The sequence below is a fragment of the Lissotriton vulgaris genome, chromosome 8, assembly GCF_964263255.1.
Source record: "Lissotriton vulgaris chromosome 8, aLisVul1.2, whole genome shotgun sequence".
NCBI classification, from domain to species: Eukaryota; Metazoa; Chordata; class Amphibia; order Caudata; family Salamandridae; genus Lissotriton; species Lissotriton vulgaris.
In genome coordinates this window covers 635,076,010-635,103,404 of record NC_141696.1, presented here as the reverse complement: position 1 = coordinate 635,103,404, position 27,395 = coordinate 635,076,010, and the positions used below count along the sequence as shown (strand labels likewise).

The 27,395-nt window shown below is 45.7% G+C and overlaps 1 protein-coding gene across 1 annotated transcript in view; it reads right to left on the bottom strand.

Annotated features, from left to right (window-relative positions):
• Positions 1-27,395, bottom strand: part of POLA1 (DNA polymerase alpha 1, catalytic subunit) — a 2,033,948-nt gene that overhangs the window by 1,681,286 nt on the left and 325,267 nt on the right. The window contains exons 14-15 of the mRNA XM_086934515.1: positions 20,710-20,848; positions 9,598-9,752 (exon numbers count right to left, since the gene is read on the bottom strand). Of these exons, the coding sequence (XP_086790641.1) occupies positions 9,598-9,752; positions 20,710-20,848 (294 nt within the window). The remainder of the gene's footprint in view (positions 1-9,597; positions 9,753-20,709; positions 20,849-27,395) is intronic.

Here is a 27,395-nt window from a genome sequence, read left to right as displayed (position 1 = left end):
AAAGACCCACAATCCCCCCACAGCCCAGCTCTGTTAAGAAAAGAAATGCAGCAACTCTACAAACACGGCGTGAAAAGACCACGTCGTGTTTGTAGAGTTGCTGAATTTCTCTTCTTAATAGAGCGCAGCTGTGGAGTAATGTACACTTTTTTGTGCTTGGCATAGTGTGCCAACCTACTTGTATTTTCCTGTTTTTGTCATTGCATCCATATATATGATACAAGTAACATCATACCCAGGGCTTTAAGTGGGCTGAAAACACTGGGGTGGGTGGGGAGGGTCTCACAAAGGGGCGTGGCCAGTGTAATTAAGGCCCTGGCTTAAGAAACATAAGCTAAAAATGTGTACTTAGCATAGTTTACCGCCAGACTTGTATTTTGCTGTTTGTCATTGCATCCAGATATATGATACAATAAGTAACATCATGCCTACAAGTCAGGACTATTGGCTTTGTCAATGGCTGTTAGATGCATAAGATAAATAAGCAGCAACTATGACTTGTATGTAATATTGAAAAGGCTTCAACTTAAAGCCCTGGTGACACCATTACAATGTTGCTGCTCCTGAGTTTCACAAAAAGAAGGGAAATCCAGAGATAAAATGACTCTTTAAAGGATTTCCCATCCCCCACAAGTAGGGTGACTGGAGCGTGCGACCCAAAAAACTGGGCATTCCGCAAAAATAGAGGATGGACTACAAATTTACATCAATAAAGTGGCAAATAATGACAGCCCTCATAGAAACATAGAACAGGCACTAAGAAAATAAATAAAATGTAATTTTTAAAACCTGCATCATGCCTGTGAAATAAACTGCTTACTCAGAACAGCTGCTTACTAGTTCTGCTTTGGAACACTTAGAAAACATACCTCTCACTGTTTTTAGTTCACCCTCTCAAAAAAATGGGACATGAGCCACTTTTCCCGAAATCTACTGGGACAACTGTTGAAAAACCGGGACGGGCCAGACACATCCGGGACTCCTGGTTACCCTACCTACAACGCTCACCAGGCATGACATGCCCTAACTGCTCTACTAGTGAGAAGTGAGCAGTGTGAGCACGTGCACATCGAGGTGCCTAGTGTCACTGCAGTCTGGAAAAAAACGGACTGCCAGTGCCAGCGCATAAAACAGAGCCAGATAGAGACCCCTTTCGAGGCCTCCTTTAATAAAAATGCCGGTACTCCGCACTGGTGAGACCCGGCCCACTTAAAGCCCTGACCATACCTACAAGTCGGACTACTGACTTCGCGGGAGTGTACTCAACAACTTCCCAAAGTTTCATGACGATCGGATGAATGGTGTAGTAATGCATAAAGGACAAACAGACATACTTTTGTTTTTATATATATAGATAGATCTGTGACCTCAGCATTCCACAGGACTAGGTGACGTACCAGTGCAGTGATGGTGCAGGTTTTCACAGATCTCTTGTCAGCGTTGTATTGTTAATTTAAGTTTGTATATTTTCAAGGATTTTAAAGTTGCATAGCAGTTCAGTGATCACTTTTCTCACCTATAAAAGCCTCTAAGCACACTGCCCACTCCTAGTCATCCAGTTTCACTTCATCTGAAAGTTTTCTTGTTAATTGCAGCTCCAGACGGGCGCTGCGATTAACCTGAAAACTTTAACAAAGGCACACAATCACACTGCAGCTGCGCTCTATTAAGAAAAGAAATTCAGCAACTCTACAAACAGAGTGTAAGGCACAGGCAGTGTTTGTAGACTTGTTGTATTTCTCTTCTTAATAGAGCTGTGCTGCGAGGCCGATAGTGTGACTTTTTGAACTTTTGTGCCTGGCATAGTGTGCCCCCCAACTTGTATTTTCCTGTTTCTGTCATTCCATCTAGATATATGATACAACAAGTAACATCATACCAACAACAAGTCAAACAATTGGCTTGGTCAGTGGTTGTTAGTTGCATGAGATGAATAAGCAGCAACTATGGCTTTCATATAATATTGAAAAAGCTTCCACTTAAAGCCCTAGTGACACCACGAGAAATGGGGGGTGCAGGAGCAAGAAGGGGGTGGGGGGAAACAGAAGGGCTGGGGCTGGGACTACAGAAATGAAAACAACAAGTACAGGGAGGAAAAGACACCAATGAAAATACAGTAAAAAAGGCGCAGAGGCCGTCAGGGCACAGAAGGCTTGAACTCGCGCTCCGAGCGGCGGCGAGCAGGCAGACAGGTGGAGCTGTTCTGAAGTAGGGTGGCGACCTGGCCTGCAAGCAGGGTCAGGGGTTGCTCTGTGGCAGAGTGGCAGTGCTTCTTGAAGCAAAGCAGCCCTTTCGTATTATCTACCGCCATGGAGTGTACTGAAAAGTTGGTTTTAAGGTCCATTATGTATACCTGGTGCCTTCTTTGAAGTAAAAGTTTCTAGAGAATCTCCTTTAAAGTCCTTGAACTTTTCCTCCCCTGGCTCAGAGCTGGATGCATTAACAAGGCAGTGGTGACAAGCTCTTTGTGTGAAGGCAGTGTACAGTCTATTCTGTTGCAAGTGGGGCTGTGCCCAGCTCTGCGTCCCCCCCGCCCTCATCATTGCCAGTTAGTTAATGGCCCATCAAGGCACACCAAATCCCCCTATTGTGTGGCTGTCTTGGAGGAAGGAGACCCCAGAGAACATATCTATGGTCAGTCTTTAGGAGGACCACTTGATCTGCCAGTCTTTGGAGAAACGCTTGTCGCAAAACTCCAGGACATTGATATGTATAGTCTACTCTGTCTGACCGGAGACCTCCAGGTCGACAGCTTTTTTATGTGAGCTCCCCATCAGTCCACAGATGCATCCGTTGTGAGCACCACTCTGTCCAAGGAAGAATGGAAAGACCTGAATTTAGGTTTATAATTTCAACCATAGCAGCAAATTCTTAAGCCATCTTATAACTTGGGTCATATTTTCCCATGAACCATCTATTTGTTTTCATTGAATGTCCACCTCTTGTTCAGAGCCTGCAAAAGGTTATAATGCCTATACATGATGACATCAGGCCCAGCAAACACTTGTACTGCCTGACAGTGACTGTTGGTAAGTTCTCGGTCATGGCTTGAAGCGTTCTTGCTCAGTCTTGAAACAGAAAAGCATTTCATAGTTTAGTGTCTAGTATTGCTCCCAGGAACTGAAGTTTCAGTTTTGGTTCCATAAAGGATTTGTAGAGGTTTAGTGTCAGTACCAATCTGTGAAACAAACGGATCCAGGCAGATGTAGAATTTCACTCTTCCTTCGATGGTGCCTGGCCAAGCCAGTCTAAGTACGGGCACACTTCATGACCCAGTCTTCTGTGGAAGGCAGTAACTGGAACTATGCATTTGATAATAACCAAGGTGTTAATTTGAGGCCAAAGGGCCTTGGATTGGTAGTGCAGTCTCACCACTGAAAAGCAGAGGTAGTTCTGTACATTTGGTGTATATGGATATGGAAATTTGTATCTGGAAGATCCAAGGAGGTCAGGTAATTAACTTCCTTCCTGGATCACGAGGACTTCTTGGAGCACAACCATGCAGGCAGACTTTTTTCAGAATTTCAGTTCTAAGGTCTAGAATCTGCACCCATTGCCCGGTTTCCTTCTTTATCAAAAAAGAACCTGGAGTAAAATCCCTGCTTCTCTGGGATCTCTAGACTGTTTCCGTCACTATTTTAGGAGGAGGAGAATTTCCTGTTGTGGCATTCTTAAGTGAAGAAGTTTTTTCTTGGGCCAGCAGACAAGCGGGTTCTGTACAAACTCCAACAAATATCCAGAGTGTACAATCTGCTGCACCCATTGGTCCGACATTCTGGAGTGCCAGTTGGGCGACAAAAAGGAAAATTCTCTCCCACCTGCTTAGATTCGGATGAGGAGGGCAGTCTAGTATGTTAAGCTCTTTTGGTGGTCATCAAAGCACACTGAAGAGGTACAACTCTGCCACCTCTCCACCACTATGACCATCTTCCACAACTGCATGACCGGTATTGGTGAATGGATGATGACCAACTGCCTGAAGCTCAACATGTACAAGACCGATGTGCTGATTTTGGAACACCCACTACCCGTGGAAAAACAACTGATTACCCTCCGAAGTCAGCCCCATAGACCACACCCACAACCTTGGCATTATCCTGGAAAGCAAACACCATGCAATGCCCGATCAACTGTCTCCTCTGCTGCTTCCACAACCTCCGCATGCCATTAAAAATCTTCAGATGGCTTCCCGTCAGCACCAGGAAAACTGTCCCTAAAGCCCTAGTCACTATTCGTCTGCACTACGGAAACGCGCTCTACTCCGGAATCACCACCCAAATGCTGAATATCCTCTACCTCCCCAATTGGACACACATCCCCCCCCTCACCCCAGGAACCTCCACTGGCTGCCCATCTAGAAAAGAGGGCAATTTTAGATGCAGACATACACCTACAAGGTCCTCCATGATCAAGGACCAGCATACATCAGCTACCGCCTGAACTTCGACCAAACCTCCAGACACCTGCCTTCCTCACACACGCTCCCTGCATATGCCAAAACTACAGTGAAGAACGATCGTTCTCCTACCTCATCCCTAAGTACTGGGACAGCCTCTGATGCACTTCTGAACACCCACCTCTCTCCCAGAATTCAGGAGGGGACTCAAGATCTGACTCTTTGACTGATTCCCAGCAAGAACCTAGCACCTGGATAAGCTTGCTGGTGATTGGCCGCACTCTACAACTCAGTTTGATTCCATCCGGATGATCTACCATAACCATACACTTGGATCCAGTTGGTTGTGTATACTCTGGCCATATCATGTTTACCTTGGGGTTAATATGACCTGTCTTGATCCCAATACTGATTGCTAGTCCATACTGTGGAACTCTTAGTAATTTTGCAGTGTTCATCTATATGTTCTGTGGGGTCCTTCTAAAGGTTTCCTAACCAGGTTAAACCGAAGGGCATAGAGAATTTTTGCTTGGCTCTCTGGATGGAAAGCTGTAGATCTCAGCTTTCCCTGTAGTCTTAAAACCACTGCTTCACCCACTTGACTGCAGCCTGCATTGGAAACACCCATTGAGGCATCAAGGATTGCTGCAGTTTATTGCTCATTCCTTGATCATCGCTTTTGCAGCTTCCTTTTCCCCCAAAATGAGGTCTCATAGTGACGAACTGTCATGCCAAGGTTTCCAAATAGTAGGGCCTAATACTGCTAAAGTCTTGGCAGCTTTGATTGATGTTGCTGCCACTGAACTAACTTTCTGGCCAAAATTATCAATTCAGCCCAGACATAGCTTTCGAAGGAGAGTCCGAGGAGATACAAACTAAACTGAAGCCACGTGCCTGGAGCAGACCAAGAAGCCGGCAACCAACAGGAAAGGAACTCACCATGAAACCTATGGAGTCTGAAAGAATCAAAGAAAGGGAAGCACTCCTAAGGCAAGGCCTGAAATTGGGGTGTCGAGGGCCCCGGGGAGAACAGGCCTTAGGATTTCCTCACTGCTGGGATGGATCGGAGGTTGGAGGCTCCCGGAAGCGCAGATCTTGCCGGGCGGGCACTCCCTCTTTTCTTTCACCTCGAGCCCGAAACATGGAGAAGGCTGAACGCTAGGTTTACGAACCCACCTTAGCTGGTGATATTCTTTCCCGGTTATGGGATCATAGTTTTATAATTGGTTTACTTGTTAATATTTCTCTCTATGGGGTTTCCCATTCTCTCTGCTCAACCCATCAGGAGATCTGTAGATGCATTCCTTGAGGGAGGACCCAGAGTCAACAATGCAGGCCCCCTATCGCGTGCACAAGTAGACACGGGATGCACTCACCTGTAATGCTCCTACCCATCCAGACGCACTCTGATCACTCATTGACTAATGCTTCTGTGAGAGGGAGGTGCTGAATAGTAGGACAGGAGATAGGTGTGTCACTCCCTTGCAGAAGTAGGTCGGAGGCCCTTCCTTTCCTTCACATTATATCCTCAGGGGATTGTGCAGTGCATTGAATCCCAGTAGGCCAACCACCTTTTGCATGCTCAACAGCCCCCTTTCTTCTATATAGAAAGCCTCTGGCTGCTTATACGGCTTCACTAAGCTCGAAATGTCAAATACCCTGCATGCAGATTAGCTGTACACATTACGGTCATGCACAACCACCTTCTTAAGATATTAAGCCTCAATGTTAGAGGCCTTAACGAACCCGCAAAACGGTTGCCCCATCTTACAAGTGGAGGTCCCAGGCAGATTGTTGTCACTATGAGTGGAGGTTGGGAGTCACACCTACACACTGGCCTCCATATATGCCCCAAATGACTCCCAGGAGACCTTTATTATGAAGGCTGTAGGCGAGGTTTTGGTCACCCCAGACGAGGACTTAGTAATAGAGGGGGGGAGGGGCGGCGAGGTACTTCAACATAGTGCATGACCCCCTAATGGACAGATCGAGAACAAGCAGATCTGGGGCGCTTTCGTACGTCAAACTGAATTGGCTGGCAGAAGTCGGACTGGTGGACGTATGGCGCCAGCATAACCCCTCTGCTAGAGAAAACACATTTTCTTCTTAGCTGTGCACCAGACGTAAGCGTGATTGGACCTTTTTCTGACATCCCTCCGCATATCTCAAGTCGCATTAGAGATAGGAGCAGCAGCGCTGTCAGACCACTCCCCCCCAACCCCTTATGCTCCCACAGAGGTTGTTGGGCAAAGGAAAGCAGGAGAATTTGGAGGGCACAGTTAAAGAACTAGAAAAGGTCCAACAACGCACCGGCTCTATCCAGTCCAGGCATTCGCTAACTGTGGTGCGGAAACCATTGAAGACATTGCACCTAGACCAGGCCAAATACACCCTACTGCGCACTAAGCAGAGATACTACTTGCAGGTAGATTATCAGCGCACATATTTCCAAACCCAGGTGGAACAGCACAGAGTGGTGGAGATTGAGAACTCAGAGGGGAGGGGAGGGGGCTGTGGACAGGTCTTATAGCGGACAAATTTGAACGTTTCTACTCCGCACTCTATATGGCGGGATGCTAGACCAGGCGGTGGCTGTAAATTATGCTGCTGGAGCCCCAGTGACTCAGCTCCCAATGCTAGAAATTACAAAGTTGGACGTCGACATTAGCTCGGAGGAAATATCTCGGGCCATCAGGAGCCTGCCCACAGGTAAGGCTCCTGGGGATGATAGCTTTACCATCGAATTTTATAAATTGAGTCATATCTTACTCTCCTCCTTGCTCGCCTCTACATCTCGTTTATCGAAACCGGGTGTCTTACACCATCCATGCTGTTGTCCTCCATTATAGTCCTCCCAAAGCCAGGCAAAGACGCAAAGAGATGTGCATCGTACAGGGCAGCCATCTTGCTAAACGTTGACCTAAAAATCTTCACCAGTGTATTGGCTGCATGCTTGCCACCATATATGCAAGGCCTCATTAACCCAGACCAATCAGGGTTTATCCCAGAGAGGAGTAGTAGTGATGGCACCAAGGGACTTTGCCATATCCTTGACAAATCACAGTGTACATAGATATCCCCCCACGGCAAGAGCCAAAAGGTACGCTGCAGAGCTTTGATAAAACATGGGGTTCGACCATTAGATTCCTAACGGATAAATTTGTTGAATGGACATGCCCAGTATACCTACGGGTGTTACGCCTATCGCAGGCGGTTCACGCAGAGGAGTGATCACTTTTACTCAGGAAAGCAGGATACAACCATAGATTTAACGCACCAGAGGTGGCGTCCCCTATCTTTGGCTGTCAAGCTCCCTTCCTCCCTTGCTCTTCTTTCTCTCTTATGCTTTCTTTCTCCTTTACGGTTTCTCTTTTGGGGCTATGAAACAGTCAATCACTGCACCAGCCTATGGATGTAGGTTGTAGCGGTTATCTGTTGAAAATAATAATAAAAAGATTTAAACCATGAAATCAAATAAAACATTGCTGCTCTACTGAAGTCACTGAGCGGTTTAACTTTTTCGCTGCTCTCTCCATTAGAGCATGATGCCGGACTATGTTCTTTGGAGGAGAATCTGGTTGGGTTAGAGGTTTATCACCTTCCTTGGGGGGAGATGTAGTCACCCATTCCGCATCACCTCCGTCATCTCCCTGGAGGATTAACGTTTTCCTCCAAATCTGAATACAGATACCAATGAGTCTTCATCCACTATGTTTTTAAAAGTCTGTGAGACCAGTGGTTGTTTCACCACTTATGCAAGGCGTATTCATTGGAGGTAGAATAGTTTCAGTAGGTACCACGGGTGGGGCAGCTTTAGGTTGCAAAGGATGTAACCTTTGAAAAGTGACCAATCGTTGTATATTCATAGTCAGCCATGTTGACACTACTCCTGGATTTGTCGCCATCTATTGTGTCATTGTCTGTGTAGAAAGCTAAAAAAGGAACAGTTTGGAGTGGCAGACAATGGTGGCGCCATAGAGGAGAATTTGTCAACTATACTGCTTTCACCTACAAAATTCTCCTTGTCCCTGCCAAGGATTTTTGCCCATGGACATCAATGGGAATGCAGTCGACAATTATGGTTTTCCTTCAGTCCTAAGGACGGCAGTTGCAACCGAACATCATAGGAACCAAACGTCTGTACAGTTTTTGTACAGGTTGGAATTCGTACTTCTTGAAATGTTTTACAGAGGTAGCTCCAGTTTGATTTCCTGTGAAGCAGATGGCTGCAGGCTCTATAGATAGCAAGCCCAACACGGAACTCCACATTTTTTCGTAGTTGTTCGGTCTTCGTTTAAGTGCTTGGTTGAGCACATTGCACTGAATTATCCTTGATGAGGGAGCATGTCCATTAGCAGGAAGGTATTTTTTCTTCATTTCCAAAATGTCCAGTGCCAAATTCCTCTCCCGGTCCTTCAGGGTCTTGGATAAAAAAGTTTGACAAATGTCACAGTGCAAAGCCTTTTGTGCTGAATAAAAGGAGAAAATATAATGCTCCAGATGATGTCATCCTGAAATGTGTAAATTTCCTGTTCAATGTGATTTACTATTAATATGTTTTATATATGATGAGAACCCTAACTGAAGCTTTTTCTGTTTATTAAACTTCAAGATGGTAAAAAAAAATCACTTTTTCCCCATTAAACTTGCACTTACTTGCACTTAGGTCCTCCCTGAACTATAATACAAGCAACTCAAGACCGGTTTCGCCCGGATTGGGACTTTTAAGTGGGGGTAGTGCGGGTTCAGTAGCACATTGAGCAAGGAACCCACATCTGTGCATACTCTTGACCACTTAGGGCGTTGCAATAAACACGAAAGGTGATTGGCGGAATGCTTGCAATCTAACCACTTACTATTGCTCAGGTAGCATAATCACTTTTTTAAAACTTTTTTTTTGTTTAGAAAATGCAGGTAGAGGTCAGGTATGATCCATGTGATATGTTTAGACTAAAGCACATATGAAGATAAATACCATTATGGGACCATAAAGGAAATTGAGCTCACACCCAAATATGCCTTATCTGCAGGGCCAGCACTCAAACACAGCACAACCTGTCAGTCAACCATCCCCTTTTAGTCACCCAGAACTAATAATTGGCAGCTCAGTGAAGTCACAAAGTTGCTATTCTTTTTTTAAACAAAAAACCTATGCATAGATATTTGCATTTTTATCACTCCAGATGGACTGCACTATTCACCTCATTCTGGTGAGTCTTCACATTCTGCACAGTCTTCATGCTGAGGGCCAAAACCACAAGAGGAGGCAGTGGGAGATCCTTCACCACACTGACTAGGTCTGGCTTCTGTGCCACAGCTTCCACCTTACACCAACTAACTGGCTGACTGGAGAGCTCTACGGAAAAAAGCAAATGAAGGGGTTGCTAGTAAAAACAAGGCATCTCAAAGTTAAATATACACAACAGCTATTGCTTATATTTTTTGATTATTAATTTAATCTTGGTTTTTACTCTACAAAATAAATAAATACAATTGACCTGAATCCAAAGACCACAATACTTCATTAAAAAAAAAACATTTGGGATTCTTCACTCCATGATTCGGAGATCTAATGTTTAAAAAAATGTCTGTTGAGCAGAAGAAAACTATTAAGGCATCATAAAGCTGAAGGACATCTCATAGATTTCAAGGCCTACTACTTTTTAGCCTCGGCTTCATAAGTAGAGCAGGTACTACAGCCAAGCTTACCTTTTGTAAATTCTGGTTTTATAAACATGGAAGGATAGAATATTATAACAGGTTTATTTTAAACTTCCTTCACCCTATCATAATTGGAACATTTAGTATTATTTGGAACTCGAATGGAAATTGAGGGACCACCACACTGGTACGTTTTCTCTTGCAGTTAGATCCACAGGTCTACAAGACAATTTAAAATCTCACAGGCTCAAATATTAACTTACACATATAATTGTTTTTCTTTTTCTTTTTTAAACTTTGCACGCTTAATAGCTTTTGCAGTAGTCATATGAATTCAGACAAAGGCTATGGATGCACAGAATAATAAAAGTGGGACTACAGTATATATGCAACTGAATGAAAAACATTACATTGAGCATATTAAATATCTGGAGAATGAAACCTGGGGTGGCAGTGTCACTGAAAGAGTAATACTCCCTTCACACACAGATTAATACATCGGTGACTGGCATTACTTTGAAACAAATACAATGTTACTTTATGTGCACAGTATATTTTGGACCTAGGCCTAGGAGATTGACAACAGTTTTTCTTTGGCCCATCATGGTCGCTTATGCGGACCAATTTTCTCATGTTTTAGTCAGGGCATTTGGATGCGAGTCGCTCTCATCTGCTGTGCTCAAGAGAGGTTTGGGGTCTAAAGGACGTAAGAGCACACGGGTAGGTGGCTTTGTGCAATTCAGCGCCAATATCATTCCTCTCCACAAGGGATGTGAAGAGAAGCTTATAAGTGCTACCCATGTGTGCCAATGTAAGCTGGCTTCCAGACTGTCTGAACCCCGAGATGCAGAGCCAATCAGAAGTTTGGCTGTGATCAGTATGCAGATATTTAGATATGGGGCCTTTTCAGATGGAGAAAGGAGCCCAGTTCACAAAATATGGAGGGTTGGTGAGAAAACTGGTTAGATAGAGTATCCACAAAAGAATGTTACTGAAGGCAAGTAACGTGTTCTGATGGATTCTTCAAACTGCATATTCCTCACCATTTGAACAGCTACCAAAGGCGTCACTCTGGTGGTGGGTGTGTGAAATGGCTGAGACAAAAAAGGTCCTGAAAGACAGAGGGGACAAAGTGCCTCTCTCGATGGACCTGGCTGCTCAGGCCGTAGAGCTTCATTAACTTATTAAAAGACACCCTTCTAACACCCTGGCAAATATCCAGAATCAGCATGTGTGTGTGCCAATGCAAAGATAACAGCCTCTACTCTAGTGGAATATGCCTGGAAGCCTACAGGGGGCTTCTTCTTGGCTGATGAGTAGCACATTTAGAAACATTCAAGTGAGATTGCGCTCTCTTCTGTGCTGCCTTGCCTTTGTATGCTCCAAAAAAACGAAATAAAGAGCTAATTGTCCACCTGATGGGGTTGGTTAAGAAAGATGTAAAAACTGAGAGCTCTTTTAGGATAAACCAACAGACCCATTGTTCCACCTTAGAGGTCTGAGTAGCAATTGACGCAAGGAGGGTGATTTTTGTCCAAAGTCAAAATACATCAACACTTTGGTCCTCAACAACAACTTGTCTGGAAAGTAGTGTATTGCAGGTAGACCGAGCTTGCAGCTCTTTCTCATATCAATGTAATAAGGAAATCTCTGTAGATGTTTAAAGGGCACCCACATGAGGACTGTGAGTACTATATTCAGGTCTCACTGGGGCACAATGAAGGTAGTAGGCAAAAAGTTAAGTTGTAAAACTTTCAAAAACACTCCACAACAGGCGATTTGTATAAACGCTGATCCGACAACCGCAATAAGGCCAAAAGAGCAGAAAAATTACCTTTAGTTGTGCCCAAGGCAACTGTTGGAAATTGCCCTTTTTGCAGGGTTATCCCTAAACTGTTTGCTTTTTCCTGACCGGTCTGTGTTGGTTTTAGGACTCTGGGGACTTAACCACTGCTGATCAGTGCTAAAGTGCATATGCCCTCGGTGTGAACTTTCATGGATTGGTGTTTCCATGATAGGATTATTTGATTTATGTGTCAGTCCCTACTAAAGTGCACTGTGCGTGCCAGAGCCCATAAATCAAATGCTGTTGGTGGGCTGCAGCACTAGATTGTGCCACCCACGCGAATAGCCGGTAAAGTGTAACTCTGGCCTGCCATTGCAGAGCCTTTGTGCAACCTGGGGCTGCCATGTCGACTTGGCAAATGCACACACTTGCAAGTCCCTAAACCTTCTCTTTTCTACATGCGAGTCACCCCTAGGGTAGGTGTAGGAGTGTAGGGTCCGCTTCCTATGGTTACCCCCACTTTTTGCTGGGTTTCACTGGTTTTTCGACTTTAGTTTGGCTGTGGCCCTGCTAATCAGGACCAGAGCCTAGCTGGTCTCTCTCTAAATTGATACCATGTACTTTAGGTACATACGAGATTGGTTACTGGGTTACCCTTGTGAGTCCCTGTATATGGTACCTTAGGTACCCAGGGCATAGGTACCCCAGAGGCCTACCAGGGGCTGAAGCATATATTATGCCACCCGAGGGAAGCCTTCCAAAAGGTGGAGTGCTTGGTTTTGTGTGAGAGGATGCCCTAGCATGAGCTAAGCCCCTCTGCAGCTTTTGGAAATATCTCCTAATAGCTGTTCTATGATATAGCCATACCATATACTATTAAGTGCATTATAATCCTCGCGGTTAATGCTAACTTTTAAACATGTTGGGTTTGGTGTCAAACACTTTGGAATACTACCCCCCCCAGCCAGTTCTGGCGGTGGGGGTAGCATTCGACCCTTCTAGAGCCCCAGCATCACAAAATGGATGCTGCTGCCACAGACATGAGTCTGACCTCCAGCTGCTGGACAAAACTCCCGACAGAGGAGGCCTGGACAATAAGTTTCCTCCTCAGGGAGGTGCTAGCACCTCCCCAGACAGGCTTTAGTGTATTGGGGCAGGGTGGGTTGAATTCAGTGAATGCTATTCAGACACTGCCTGGTTCACACAAGGTGCTCCATGCATTTCCCAGTTCAAACCGGTTTCTGGGGCACTCTGCCCCAGCTCTGGCGCAAAACTGGACAAAGGTGAAGGGGTGTAACCACCCCCTCCCCAGATCCACCCATAGGAGGGACCTTCGAGTTAGTCCAACCCCTAAACTTACCATAAGTATAGAACACCAGTCCTTAGGACTTTAGATTACCCTGGACAGAACTCTGCAACATATATCTTGGACCTTCGACATTCCATATCGACTGGAAGACGGAAAAAATCTCCCTTGTGGTAAAGGAGTGCCACCCTGTTCAAACAGACATCAACTGCATCTTTGCCGGTCTGCACTTTCGAGGCTCCCGCCGGATCCCGAAGAATCTGCGACTTAGGACATGAACTTCCTGACATCTGACGCTGACCTGCGCTCCCAGCAAAGCTGAGACCTGTGGTGGACACAAGAAACATGGGATCGGAACCCCTAGACATCCTGCATTTTGCAAACTGCACCTACTTCCAGAGGTATCCCGAAGTTGTATATTGGGGTGCTTGAAGCCCCAGCCCCGAGCACCTTTTGCACCGAAGCTTAGAAACCCACACTCCACGAGTGTTCCGTGGGCCCGCTTTGTGCATTTCAGCTCGACGCATCTTTGCGGTTCCTAGTCCGTTGGCTAGTAAGCCCTCACGAAGACCAATCTTGAATTCCTTTGCTTTCCTGGTTGCTCCAGGCTTGCTCCAAATTCTCCCCAAAAAGAAAGTTCCTCAGACCTTCCTGGTCTACACCGAAGCCAATCTCGACATCTTGCGTGGATTGCATTTGCCAAGACTTGGTGGGTCCAATCCGGATACAGACACCGCAGTCAACTAGATCCTTCATGGGACAGCTCGAATCCAGCTCCTGGTCGCTGTTGACGCCTCCTGGTCCTCGGGGCTGAAGAGATAATCCCCCCCCTCCCCAGGTCCTCCCATAGGTGGGACCATAGAGTTAGTCCAACCCCTTAACTTGGTATACTAGGACTTTAGATTACCCTGGACGAAACTCTGAAGAACAAATCTTGGACCTTCGACATTTCATTTCGACTGAAAGACTGAAGAATCTCCCTTGAGGTCAAGGAGTGACCTCCCTGTTCAAACAGGTACCAAAGAAGCATCTTTGCCGGTCTGCATTTTCGAGGCTCCCGCCGGATCCCGAAGAATCTGCGACATTGGACATGGACTTCCAGACATCTCTGAAGCCAACACGAGTTCCCAGCAGAGCTGAGACCTGTGGCTGATACGAGAGACGAGGGACCGGAACTCCTGGACATCCTGCATTTTTGCAACTGCACCTACTTCCCGAAGTTGTGCATTGGGGTATTTGAAGCCCCTGACCCAAGCACCTTTTGCACCGAAGTACAGAGGCCAGCACTCCACTAGTGACCTGTGAGTCCCTTTTCTTCACCGCAGCTCGAGGCTCCTTCGCTGTTCCTAGTCCGTTGGCTAGTGAGCCCCCACTACTTCCGCCTGAAAACACCAGACATCGCCTGGCATCTTCTTGTCGCCATCCTGGTCACTGGCTAGTGACCCAGACTCTTTCCCCTCTGCTTTCAGGTTCTTCACTTCTCTGATCCACCCTTGGATCCACCCAGACACTTTTCCTCTGATCGCCTGCAGCAGGTCTTCACAGCTCTCCATTGGAATAGACGACGAAACCAGACACCAAAAGACACCTATGCACCCAGCTTCCCTGGGTGAGGTAACACGAGTACTCCGGTGCTCCCGTGGGTCTTGACTCTCGAAGTGTCCTAGTCTAAAAGGGTTCCATCGTAGTTCACCTTTAAGTGCCCTTATTCTTTAAAATTGTAACTTGTTTGTTCTCCATAGAAAGTCAATGGTGATTCGCTGCTGTTTAGACACTGCACGCATGCCCAGTGGGTCTGTGTCCCTACCTTGGGTGGTTCCTGGTTGCCCCAGGGGTTCTACAGGCCCTAGGCCTGCTTTCTAACCCTCACGTGGTTCTTATACCACTATTTTAGAATATGGTTTGTGAGGCCCCTAGGGCAGAACGTATACTGACTAGGAGGAAGGGTCCCTACTTGGACAAAGGTGCAAGCCCTTGCCAACTAGAGACCCCCATTTGTAACAGCAACTCATTGCAGGGCTAGAGACAACAAGGAGAGTTTGGCCTGAAATAGTTTAATGTTCAGGGTCTTGCACTAAGTGTCCCAGAGACCAGCATATGCAATTTTTGTTTAAGGACGCCTTGCTGGTAAGATCGCATTTAGAACTCCAAAAGAGAGGCTGAATGCAGTCAAATAGCTCTGCTCAATCTCCAAGTATGGAGATGAAGACTGCATGTCCAGTTTCAAGATCCTGCTCTGCTGTCTCAACAGAAGATCCTCCCAAAACAACAGCATGATCGGAGTACGGGTGCATGCCCAGTATTTCCAGATACACGCTCTCCTGGTCCATTCAGATGTCACTAGGGTGACTTAGGCCCAGTTTTTCACGATCTTCTGAACACAGACGGAGAGGTAAGGCTTAAAAAGGTGCACAGGACTCGAGAATTCCACTTTAGGTTGAATGAGTGAGAGAGTCGCCTGGAAACTCTAGTGCACAAAAGTGTTGCGATTGTGTGTTCTTGGCTGTGGGGAGAAGATCAAGCCAAGGTTTCCTAAGTCGTGGAAGATACCTTGAGTCACCTCTGAATGCAACTGCCACTCATGACCTGAAAGGCATCAGCGGCTGTCTTGGCAGTCTGAGATACTGTCTGGTTTCCACAATGGCATGTGGGTCCAGAGACCTAGGCCACAAAGAGGCTGCAAAGTCTGCTGGGCTGTTGCATGGATTGGTATTGAAAACCCCTACCTTAGCCACTGAGGACGCAGAACTGCTGGCAAACGGACGCATTTGAGCAGGTAGGTCAAAGGGATGTGCTGTTTCCTGTCTGCCCTTTCACCAGAGGCAAGCGGAAAAGCCTGTAGACCACATTCAGACGGGTCTCCAGATTGTCACACTGGTGTCAATTGCCCGACTAAGGCAAGCTGTAGTGTCAAACCCACAAAATCATGAATTTAGTTGAATCACAACCATCCTGAATGGAATGCATTAGGGTGGGTGGCAAGTAATTCAGCACAGCAGGCAGGACTTGAGCGATGAAATCCTAAAGAGCAAGACCATAGCCACCCAATAGGCAGCTGGAATTACAGACCGCAATGATAGAATGGTGGAGGAGAACATGTGTTTTCTGAACGTTTCCAGATGACTGAATTCTCTATCCGATGGGTTGATTGGGAAGACATCTGGGTTGACCTTGCTCGCGGATACCTGCACCATCAAACTTGGCAGCACAACTGCATAGGAGGCACATTCATCAATAGTGGCCAGATGGAGAGGCCAGTCAAGTGTCTAGAGATGTATCCAGTCAACTATCATCTTGCAGCTCATCGTACCAGTTGCCCTCACTATGGGGTTGAGCAAGTTTGTCCCCCTTCATCATAACTGTTTTCAGAATCTGTTCCAAAAAGATTGTGGATGATCTAGGCCCTTCCATGAGGCAAGGGCAATGTATCAGAGTCCAATGGGTTGCTAAAAAGCAGCAGCCCAATTAGATTAGTTGCGCTACATTATCTGCCATTTGCTCTCCAGGGTCTAGAGTGGGTTGTGGCTTCAAGACAGGTATCAGCACTGAAGCAGATGTGGAGTTTGTACTGGGTCCAGAGGTTCCAGATGGTGCAGAGAGCTGCCCTGCCAGTGTAGTTCAGTTCCAGGTGGAAGCTCTCAAGGTTCCTCGACTCCTGAGAGAGCCTGCAGCATGCTGAAAAGACCCTGTATTAATGGTTTTGCCGCAGCATCGCCACAGGGCTCGGAAATTGGGGTTGCCCCAAGGTAAGAGTCTGAATCAGCTCCAAAGGAGATAGAGTTCGGAAGAAAGATCAAGATGCATGGTTGCTCCCTCGTGCCTTCTCAGGAGGTAGACAATGGCGGGAAGGGGCAGAGTGTTTGGACTTCATGTGCTTCTTTTCTGACTTATCCAAGGACTATGTAACTAATTGACAGCAATGACGATCTGCAGGGGGAACACAACCTTCAGTTCAATGTGCAGGTTACTGGTACTTTGTGATGTATTTATTTATTTTATTTAAGCAACTTGTAAAGCGCGCAAATACCCTTGGGTGTCTCGGCGCTGTGGATTGAAAGGAAAGGCAGTGGAGCAAGTGACTTATTGGTTGAAGAGACAGGTTTTTCCTTGTTTCCTGAAGGCTAGCAGGGTAGGACTAGTCTTAATATGAACAGGAAGCACATTCCACAATTGGCTGCTGATGAGTGCAACGGTCTACTGGGTGTGTATGAGCAGAGCTTTCTTCAGAAACTCAGGTCCTGTGTTGTGGGTTGCATTGTATGCAATGCATAACGCCTTGAATTTGGTTCTGCTTCTTATGGACAGCCCGTGGAGCTGTCGCACCACCTTGGATATCGGCCTAAACTTGGGGGTGTCTGACAGAATCCTGGCGGCAGAGTTCTGCACCAGTTGTAGCTTACTCAGGACCCTTTCCTGGGCACTGATTTGGAGACCGTTACAGTAGTCAACCTTCGACATAACCAGTGTGCTGATGAGAGTTCTACCAGCACTGATTGGGAGAAACAGTAGAAGTTTTTTTTATCATCCTAAGGACATAAAAGGCTGAGGAGACAACTGCGTTGGCGTGGTGTATGAAAGACAGCTTATCGTCAAACATAACACCCGGGTTTCAGATCTTTGTGACGGAGGACGGAGGTGATCCCAGCTTCTCTGGCCACCATGTAGAGGACCAGCCAGGGGAGAGATTACCAAAGATCATCACCTCCGTCTTGTCCAAGTTTAATTTGAGGCAATTGTTTGCCGTCCATGCACTGATGGCCAACATTCCTTCTTGAAAGCTTGCCGCAACTGCCCCTCCATCATTGTGTACCGCTAGCACCAGTTGCATATCATTGGCGTAAGATGTTAGACCCATCCCGTGGGATTTGATAACCCACGCCAGGTCCTACACATTTATGTTAAATAAGGCCGGACTCAGTGATGATCCTTGTGGCACACCACACAGGAGCGTAAATGGTGGGGAGTTGAAGTCGCCGAGACTCACTAGCCGAGTCCGACTGGATAGGAAAGAAGACAGAAGGGCTTTGGCCCGATGCCGATGGCTGAGACACGGTCGATCAGGGTGGCGTGATCGAGTGCGTCAAAGGCCGCTGATAAATCCAACAGCACAAGAACCACGGCACCACCATAATCTAGTATCATCTTGATTTCATCAGATGCTTTTATGAGGGCTGTCTCTGTACCATGGCCCCTTCTGTAGCCAAATTGTGTGTCATCCAGTAGGTTGTTTTCATCAATGAACTGAGCCAGCTGAGTGTTAATGATTTTTTTTGCTGGAAATGGGAGACATGCAATTGGCATTTCGTTTTTGGTCTCTGCGGGGTCAAGATTGTTCTCTCTCAGAGGCTTGATAATAGCCTTTTTCCAAATGGAAGGATAAGTGCCTGTGCAGAACAGTTACAGATGCTTGCTAGGTTGGGGCCTATCAAGTCAGGGATTGATTTCAAAATATATGGCGGGCAAGGGTCGTTAGGGGATCCAGATTTGACTATGGAAATTCGGTCTGTGATCTGTTCTGGTGAGACCTGGTTAAATTCAAAGAGATTAGGAATGATTTCATAATCACTGGGGTCGTCAGTCTGATTGCCAACCTTCTTTTGGGCTGAGAAGATGGCTAGATGTGGCTAACCTTTTCTTGAAAATAGCTGGCCAATGAATTACAGAGAATGTATAGCTTTGCCTCACAGTCCAATGGCCTTCGGATTGATCAAGTGCCAATCGCTACAGGTCTGAGTGGTGCTCCGACCCAAAGCACCAACAAGTCTGGTGGGGATTGTCACTGACATTTATTTGTGACACTGCCTACAATGTTTGAACACAGTGTTCTAAGGAAGAAACATTTCCTATGTACACAGGTTATTTTAAGTACAGTTCAAGGAAACCATCATGAAGAGACATGGGGTAGCTTTGAAACCACATGGCATGGCAAGAAATGAACTGACTGTGTGCACGGATGGGGAATATATGAGGCTACGCACGTCACTTTAAGAACTCACCGAATTGCTGTGGAGCAGCAATAAGTGACCTAGTGTCACACAATAATGCTAAAGATTTTTTGGATCCAGTAGGACGCCTGGGAAATATTTAGAGGTGTGGCGCCGCGGCTAGGGCGACTGACGCTGGAATCTGGGGATCACGGTTCGATCCCCAGCTCCGGCGGCAGGTTAGCCCAGCACCATGTGACTCTGGGCAATAGCTTGCTTAATCTTCCCGACGGCCCCCAGTGCCAAGAGACCCTTACGGGTGATTGTTCGTGCTTTACAAATGTGGATTATTAAAATGTGAGGACTAGGCGGTTAGAAGTATCCATTAGAATTAGATTCATCATGGTCAAAGGAGAAGGTGTACATAAGAGTTAAGATTTTGAGTATTTTGTAAAGATGTTATTTGAAGTAGATAAAACTATGCTTAACACTTACACCCTTTTTGTAGTAAATACTTATCCCTTTGCAGCAAACACACTAGTAAGATTGAGGAGGGATTCTTTAGATACAGTTACATAGATCTCCTAGAGATCAGGAAGCAGAAGTGTATGGAGGTAGGCACATGTCAGTGCCAAGTCTCAATGTGCCTCTCAACTCTTACAATGCACATTTTCCATTCTATTAACACATGTATATGTATTAACTTAGCTATTGTTCGAATGCAAATAGGTTTATGTTGGCTCTTGTGACAAGGAAAAAAAAAAGTACGGCCATCTCTAAGCAGTGAAACATATATATGGAATCAGTAACTTTATGCAGGTCTTTGACCCTGGATTGTCCTCTCCTGCCGTTAGGCTAGGATCACATTATTGAAATACCACATACATGTAGGCTTCATAATGTTTCGATCTGTACTGATTTAAGGATTTAGTCCAATGTAATATTGCTAAAGCAATGTTCCTAGAGCTCAGACTGTAGAGGTGACTGGGGCTATTATAGCATTATTAATTTTAACCAGACAACAAGTAGGAGATCAAAACATACTAATATTGCTGTTATTTGCCCCTTTTATTTGCTCGTTACAAAGGATTACCACTGCTAAACATTTGTACATAGAATATTATGGCGTGTATTTTTAACTTAACTATTTTCGTTCTCCCCTACAAGACAGCGAAAGTTGTCGGTTTGCCAGAGGCCTAATATGAACTTACAGTGGAATTACATCCCACCGATTGCTTACTACTGGTTGGCTTTGTCAGTTTGATTTGCTTCCTACTTATTACATGGATTGTCTTCCTTTTCTTGCGCTTAACTCTTCCCAGGAGCGCAGCTTCTTTATGCTCAGTATGATAGTTTTGAATGGCTCATTTGTATCATTCTACTGCTCACATTTAGGGAACTAATGTCTTCTTTATCAGTCAACACTTCGGGAAAGGTTAGGCGTTTTCTAGTCCTCTCCCTCATGTGCTATTCCGTCTCAAACCCTACACAACAGGAAAATCAAGAAACCTTATTCCACAGTAGTACTTGCGCTTTATCAGCTTGGTATGAGCTGGGAACCACAGAATCAAGATAGTATTAGAAAATGAGCTACAAAATAGGGAGTGACAATTCCAACAATTATTAAAATTCTTACGTGGGGTTTTTATTTCTAGCCAGCAGGGTCCTTTGATCTTCCTGCTTAGTAGGAAAAGCTCCAGACTGGAAGTGTTTGTTCCAAAGACATGTGAAAAAGTCTCTCCACTCAGGTCCTTTGGTAGCGGAGGCAATTCCGCCTGGTGGTAGAGAGAAAAGAATAGCATTAAGTGTTCATAACAGTTTTAAAAAACAATGCACTATATAAAAGGGCATATATGAGACTTATAAACAAGTGAAGCAAGTGTTTATCAGTCGAATCTCAGTGGCAGACATCATCGAATCATTATATCCTAGAACTAATTGCACATAAAGTTTTTGTTTAGTCTGAATGGTGATTTACGTTGCAATATAGGCATTTACAGTTTAAAACTTTTTCACACCCAGTCTTGTGTATGTTACAGACGGCAATACAATGTTGACATTTCAAACTGCATGATCTCTTGGTTCTTAATCTTATTTGAAGTATCTTTTTTGTGGACAAAAACAAATAATTCTCCGTTCAATTGCTCAACAAATATCTTAGTGCTTTAAACGAAGAGTTTCGCAACACACAAGAAAATCGAGATGAAAAAGAGCAAATAAAATGCTGAACGGATAAAGCAAATGGGACAGTTATATATTCAAATATTTACTAGGAATAAGTTTATATCTCGTACCAATAGAGAGGGTCTGCCATGCAGAGTATCAAGCTTAGACACCACCTTGCTGCCAAGGATGGATCTTCCACAAAAACTTCAAATTACTAGTCCTCTGGTATCAATAAGTCACTTGAATGTGATTGACCCATAGGACAAGTTTCAATAACCAGAGAGATTAACCATTTTGAAGTACCAAGACAACAATATAGTTTCCGATAAAAGATTCAGAGGGATGGATTACAGGACAGGGATTGCTACATTGGAGATCTAAAGCTAGATAATAGTAATGTATTAATCTCCAGAACAAACCGGTCAAAAAACCAAAGAACCCAAATGTGCCCAATTTGGAGGACAAGGCATCTAAGAAAACAATCAGAAGGAGATCCACAGGTGAACTTTAACTAAAAAATAAAAAGGGGGTGGAAGCACACTGCCTCACATTCCAGCACTCAGTACACCCCACTGCATAATGGCAAAATGTGCTGGAATGCAAGGCAATGAGCTCCCACACTCCTGTTTGAAAAGGCTCCCTTGGGCTACTGAGCTGATGAGCTCTGACTGATGCACCTGCACCCAGTGAGTGGTATAGAGACCTGAGAAGACTTTGGACAATGTTTCCAGCAGCCCCAAAACGACTTGCTGCTCTCTACTGAGCAAGGAATAACTCCAGAAACACGTGATCTAGAGTTACACAACACAGCCTGCACCAACATGGGTGAATAATTAGGACTACTACTGAAGTGTTATCATTCACATTTACTATGATTCAATGGCGCACATTGAGCACTAGGATGTGAGGCAGTGGGCTCCCACCCTCCTCCTATTGGAAAGAAAAACTCATTTGAGTTACTGCGCTGACGAGCTTGTTTGATGCACCTGCACCCAGTGAGGGGTAGAGACCTGAGAAGACTTTGGGCAACATTTCTAGCACCCCCAAAACGGCTGGTTCTCTACTAATGAAGAAATGGATCCAGAAAAATGAACTACTAATACTGAAGTGTTTTAGGTGCACATTAACCATGATGCACTGGGGTTAAATGAGTGGTGAAATGCGAGGCAGTGTGTTCCCAACCTTCATCTATTTGAACTTAAATCAAGCTGAAGCAGTGGAAAAGAAATTAATCACACAGGAAAAGCACTCTTGTATGATAGGTAGAGAACAAGATAAAACCCCAAAGTGACCAGACTGTCAAAATAAAGGGAAACAAAAAGGACATCCGACAATGAAAACAAATTAAACAAGTGTAAGAAATGAACACCTGATCAAACAAGCCAACATTTAGAAACATGTGTGCCACAAAAGTGAAAAGAGATATTAAATCCAGATGAAAATTCTATATACAAACAGATGCTCAGTGTTGAAAGAAGTGAGGCAACAATTCCAAAAGTATGAAATGAAAAGAAATGCCACGGAATAAGGATTTACTCCACAAGGTCTGCAGAAAGTATCAAGTGTAGAGCAGTGGAGTACAATCCCTTTAAGACAAAGCTAAGTCAGAGGAAGGCAGCACAACATAGCAACCTATCTGATCTTTGGAGGATGAGATATTAAGTTGCCCTGAGTGACTGGAGATGAAAACTGAAGTATGACCACAATACTTTACAAGAACTAGGATCTACTCTCAGAACCCGCCAAAGATTTTGGATACAAAGTGTGGATGATTGTGCTTTGAGTACCCGTATCAGGAGTCTAGGTAGGCCCATAGTGGCATTTTATACCACTATCCAACACTCTTCTATTCTCCATTAATTATAAATGTGTGCCAGCACACACGCAGTGTGCAAAAAGATCCAGTATCATCTTAGGAAAGCTTCTTCACAAGTCTGCTATGGGTAATCCAACCCAAAGCTTCACTTGACTTGGTTTAGGAATAAAGTCCTCTACACAGCTTCGTAAAGCTGTGCTGCACTGCCCCTTTAGAATTCTTGATAGTCCTGTGCGTTTCCCCTATTAGCTCAATTATAGTGCAACTATGGAGGATGTATTCCTGCTTTTCTCTTCTGAGACCTGAAGTTAGATATCGAAGGGACACCCAAAATGCAACCTTCTTTGTGAGAGGCTACAGCCCTCTCTACCCAGTCAGTGAGAGACAGACCTTGCAGGTGCAAGAAATTGGTTTATTGGTTCGGGTGGGGGAGCGAAACCCTACTAAAGCAGCAACCACAATTCTAGTCAGGGTTTAACACCCCAAATTAACCTGTGCTTAACCCTCTGGTAGTATGGCACAAGGCAGTCCGGCTTAACTTAAAAGGCAATGGGTAAAGTATCTATGCAGAACAAACAGAAAAAGTGAAACCACCACAAGAAAAATAGCACACCAACTTAAGTAATACAATGTTACACTATTTTTATAAGACCAAAAATAAAAAAGAAATCTGTAAAACCAGAGATATGCAATTTCAAATATTTTGGTAAAAGTAGTGCATAAAAGCAGAACACTCACACTGGACTGGGACAAAGCCACAAGAGGCTTCACATCGTCCAATGTAAGCTCAGAGGGGGTGCGAGGTCTGCAATGAGAGATCCTGCATCAGGTTGCATTGCACTGCATCGGGTCAGGTGAAGCTGTGCAGTGAGGCTTTGCGTTGATTCCATTAAGGCTCGCAGCTATGTGGAGATGCTCTGTGGGACTCCATGCCAGTTCTGATTAAGGTTTTAACTGCAGCGAGGCTTGCGGGGCTTCATGCCATATTTGGTGAAGACCCCAGCTGGGCAGGCAAAGCAACATTTTAGGGTCCCAGGCGGGAGGTTCACTGCGAGGGGGGGGGGGCATGGAGGGGTTGAATTCACAGAGGGTAGGTCCAGGTGCAGAGTTCAAGAGAGTTGGATCCTTTTAGGTCCCTGAGGCGATAGTAAGTAGGGCAGGCAACTATCCCTTGGAATCACTGTGAGAAAGTGCCCTCTTTCGGCATCGCTGCCCCCACATTTGCTGAACTGCTGATGTACTTTGAGTGTGCCCTGGGCTCCTGCCAATCAGGTACCCAGGGCCTATGCTCTTTCCCTAAAACTGCATTGAAGACCAAACCCAATTGGCACTCTCTGGCCACAGGTCAGTCCCTGGTAAATGGTACCACAGGTACCCAGGGGACTGTGACCAGGTAAGGCCTCTAAGGGCTGCAGCACTTATTGTGCGACCCTTAGAGGCCCTACACTCACTCACTGTCTTTGGACGCTGCATGTCTTGGTGCAGAACAAAGTAAAGAGTCGACACACATCCCCGAGTGCCATGCCTAAAACCCACTGCCCTGGCATAGATCAGCCACACCTCTAGCTGGGTGCACTATACCAGTGGTGAGGTTACAGGTATATGAGCCCTTTTCCCCTACAATGTCTAAGCCAATCCTTAGACATTGTAAGTGCAATAATGCCATTAAGAGAATATGGTGCTGGGAGTTTGTCATTAAGAACTCTACAGTACCATAATGGTGGTACTGAAAACTAAGAAGTTTGGTATCAAACTGCCAGTGTGGGATTTAATGAAAAAAAACACAGAGGGCACCTTAGAGATGCCCCCTGAAAAACGACCTACCACTAGTGTCCAGGCTGAGTGGCTGCCCGCCAGCTGCCACCACCACACCTGTTTCTGGACCCCTGAGTCGAGATCCTGGTGGTCTGAAACAAAGCACATCCTAGGACGAGGTGCCAAGCCTCCCCTCCCTCCCCCCCCCCCCCCCCCCCCCCCCCCCCCCCCCCCATTATGGCACAACTCGCAGTCCCCGCCATCTTGCAAACGAGGGGACCCAGCCAACCAGAATGAGGAATATGCTCCCCTCCCACTGGAGGGTGGCATAATAGGGGGGTGTACCCACCCCAGGGTAGGGACCCATTGGTCCCAACCTTTACTTACCTGGAACCACCCCTAAATCTAATATTTAGGGGCACCCCTGAACCTTGCCTCCTCAGACAACTGCAAGAAGAAGAGAACAAGGACCGAAGAGCCATGCTGAAGCTAAGAAGAGGAGGTCGCCCACCGACTTCGCCCCAGTCCTACCGGCCTATCGTAACCTCGAACCTGCAGAAGCAAAACTCTTGAGTGTCCTGCTGCCAGCAACCTCAAGAACCCAGAGGACCTGTCCTGCCTTCCAAAGAAAAGACTGTCTCTGGTGAGCACCGGATTTGTTCACCAACAGACTCCAGTCCCGGGAAATTCACAAGTCTGCACCACTCTGCACCTGTCGCCCACGGCCAGAGTTCGAGTGGCCCTACACCACGAGGAGGTCTCACCGGCGATCCTGACCGGCGTTCAAGTGATCCCTGACCTGCCTCAAGCCTCCAGCCGGCGCCTGCAGCCTCAATCCAGAAGGTCCCCCCCAACCGCAGCTGATAAGAAGATCTGACCCTATAAGACATCGCTGCACCAGATGCCCCAAGGCCTTGGGTGGCCCAACCGACTGTCTAGCTAACCCACAGCATCTCAACTTACCTCTCCAAGTGGTGGTAGCACCCAGGAGACCTTCGTCCCAGAGTCTGTGGTGTGTTTGCAAACCAGAGACTCCCCATTGAAAGTAACAGGGAACCCGACGACAAGCCCGCACCCTGCACCTGGCCGCCCTAGTGCCTCTGAGGGTGTATCTTTGGTAGTAGCTTGAACCCCCATTTGCCCTGAGCTTAAGTCCAGGAGCTTTGCTCCCACAACCTTGTGGCCTGCACATGAGCAGCCACCAACCAGAGGCCCCCTATCCCCCACTGGATAACATTGAGCCTCAGCACTCTGCCGCCCTAGTGCCGCTGAAGGTGTAACAAGAGCACATCCTTGACCCTGGGGGACCCCTGAGTCTATCCCCCACAACAAAATACTTAACTTTTAATCAATAACACTATCGCATTACTAGCAATTCTACTGTAGTCAAACCAAAGTATACATAAAACTGCAATTCAAACTGTATTATTACTGCAAAGTATAAAGTATAAATCACTTACCTGTGCCAGGCTTGCTTGGTTCTAGGAAATAAAATAACTAAAAGAATAATTTTATACAAACAAAATTGGCATGAGTTCAGTCTTTGAGTGTGTGCAATCATTTGCTGATTGAGTGTGTACAACGAATGCTTAACACTGACCTCTGATAAAGCCTTACTGCTTGCCCACATTACCACAAATCGAGAGTAAGGTCATATCTACTTTAACTCTGCCTACCTTTGGGGGTCCACTGGACTACGTGCACACTATACCTCACTTTGGTATAGTATATACAGAGCCAGCTTCCTACAATTACTCTTGTGGTTCTGGATTCAAAATGCAGATCCGTCCTCCTTACTCAAATAGCAGGGTAGTAGTCCTTGCAGCAGAACAGCACAGCAGTCCTTCTGAATCTTACAAAGATCCAGAGGTATACTGAAGAGTTGGGTCTGAGGGCCCACAATTCATCCTTGCTGATTGCTTTGAATTAGGACGAGTTTCTAGAGGGTTCCACCCCTGGAGGTGCATGGAATCTGAGGCCTCCCTGCCCTGGCCCCAGCATGTCTGGGAACACAAAAGACTAGGGTCCAACACTTTGTGAATGTGTTCAGGCAGAGCCTTTGTGATGTGCAAGTGTGGTAGGTGACAGCTCCAACCCCATTTCAAGTCAAATATGGCCCCTCACGCCAACAGCTATTCCCCCTTTGGCTTGCTGTCTGGAAGCAATATAAAAAGAACTGCCAGCTACAACTAGTCGTGTAACCCAGGACACAGGCACGAAATGGTTAGGACAAGAAAATGGCAACTTTCTAAAACAGGCATTTTTAGAATTGTGAATTAAAATCCAACTTTAACATTAAAGAGGGTTGAAATTACAATTGTTTAGACAAACTCTACATTCATACTTGCTGCCAACTGAAAGTTATCACTTATTCTATGGAATAATGTAACCCAATATTATCCTACAGCAGAGGTAGGCCTTGCAGTAGTAAAAAACAAGTTTGATGGTTTTTCACTATCACTACCTGTAAAAGGTAGCTTTTTCAACAAACTGCAACTTGCCCCTTGAGCTATGTTGGGCCTGCACTAGGGGTGACATTTATTAAAAACGAAGGTCTAGGCCTGGCAAAAAGGCTTATTTTGCCA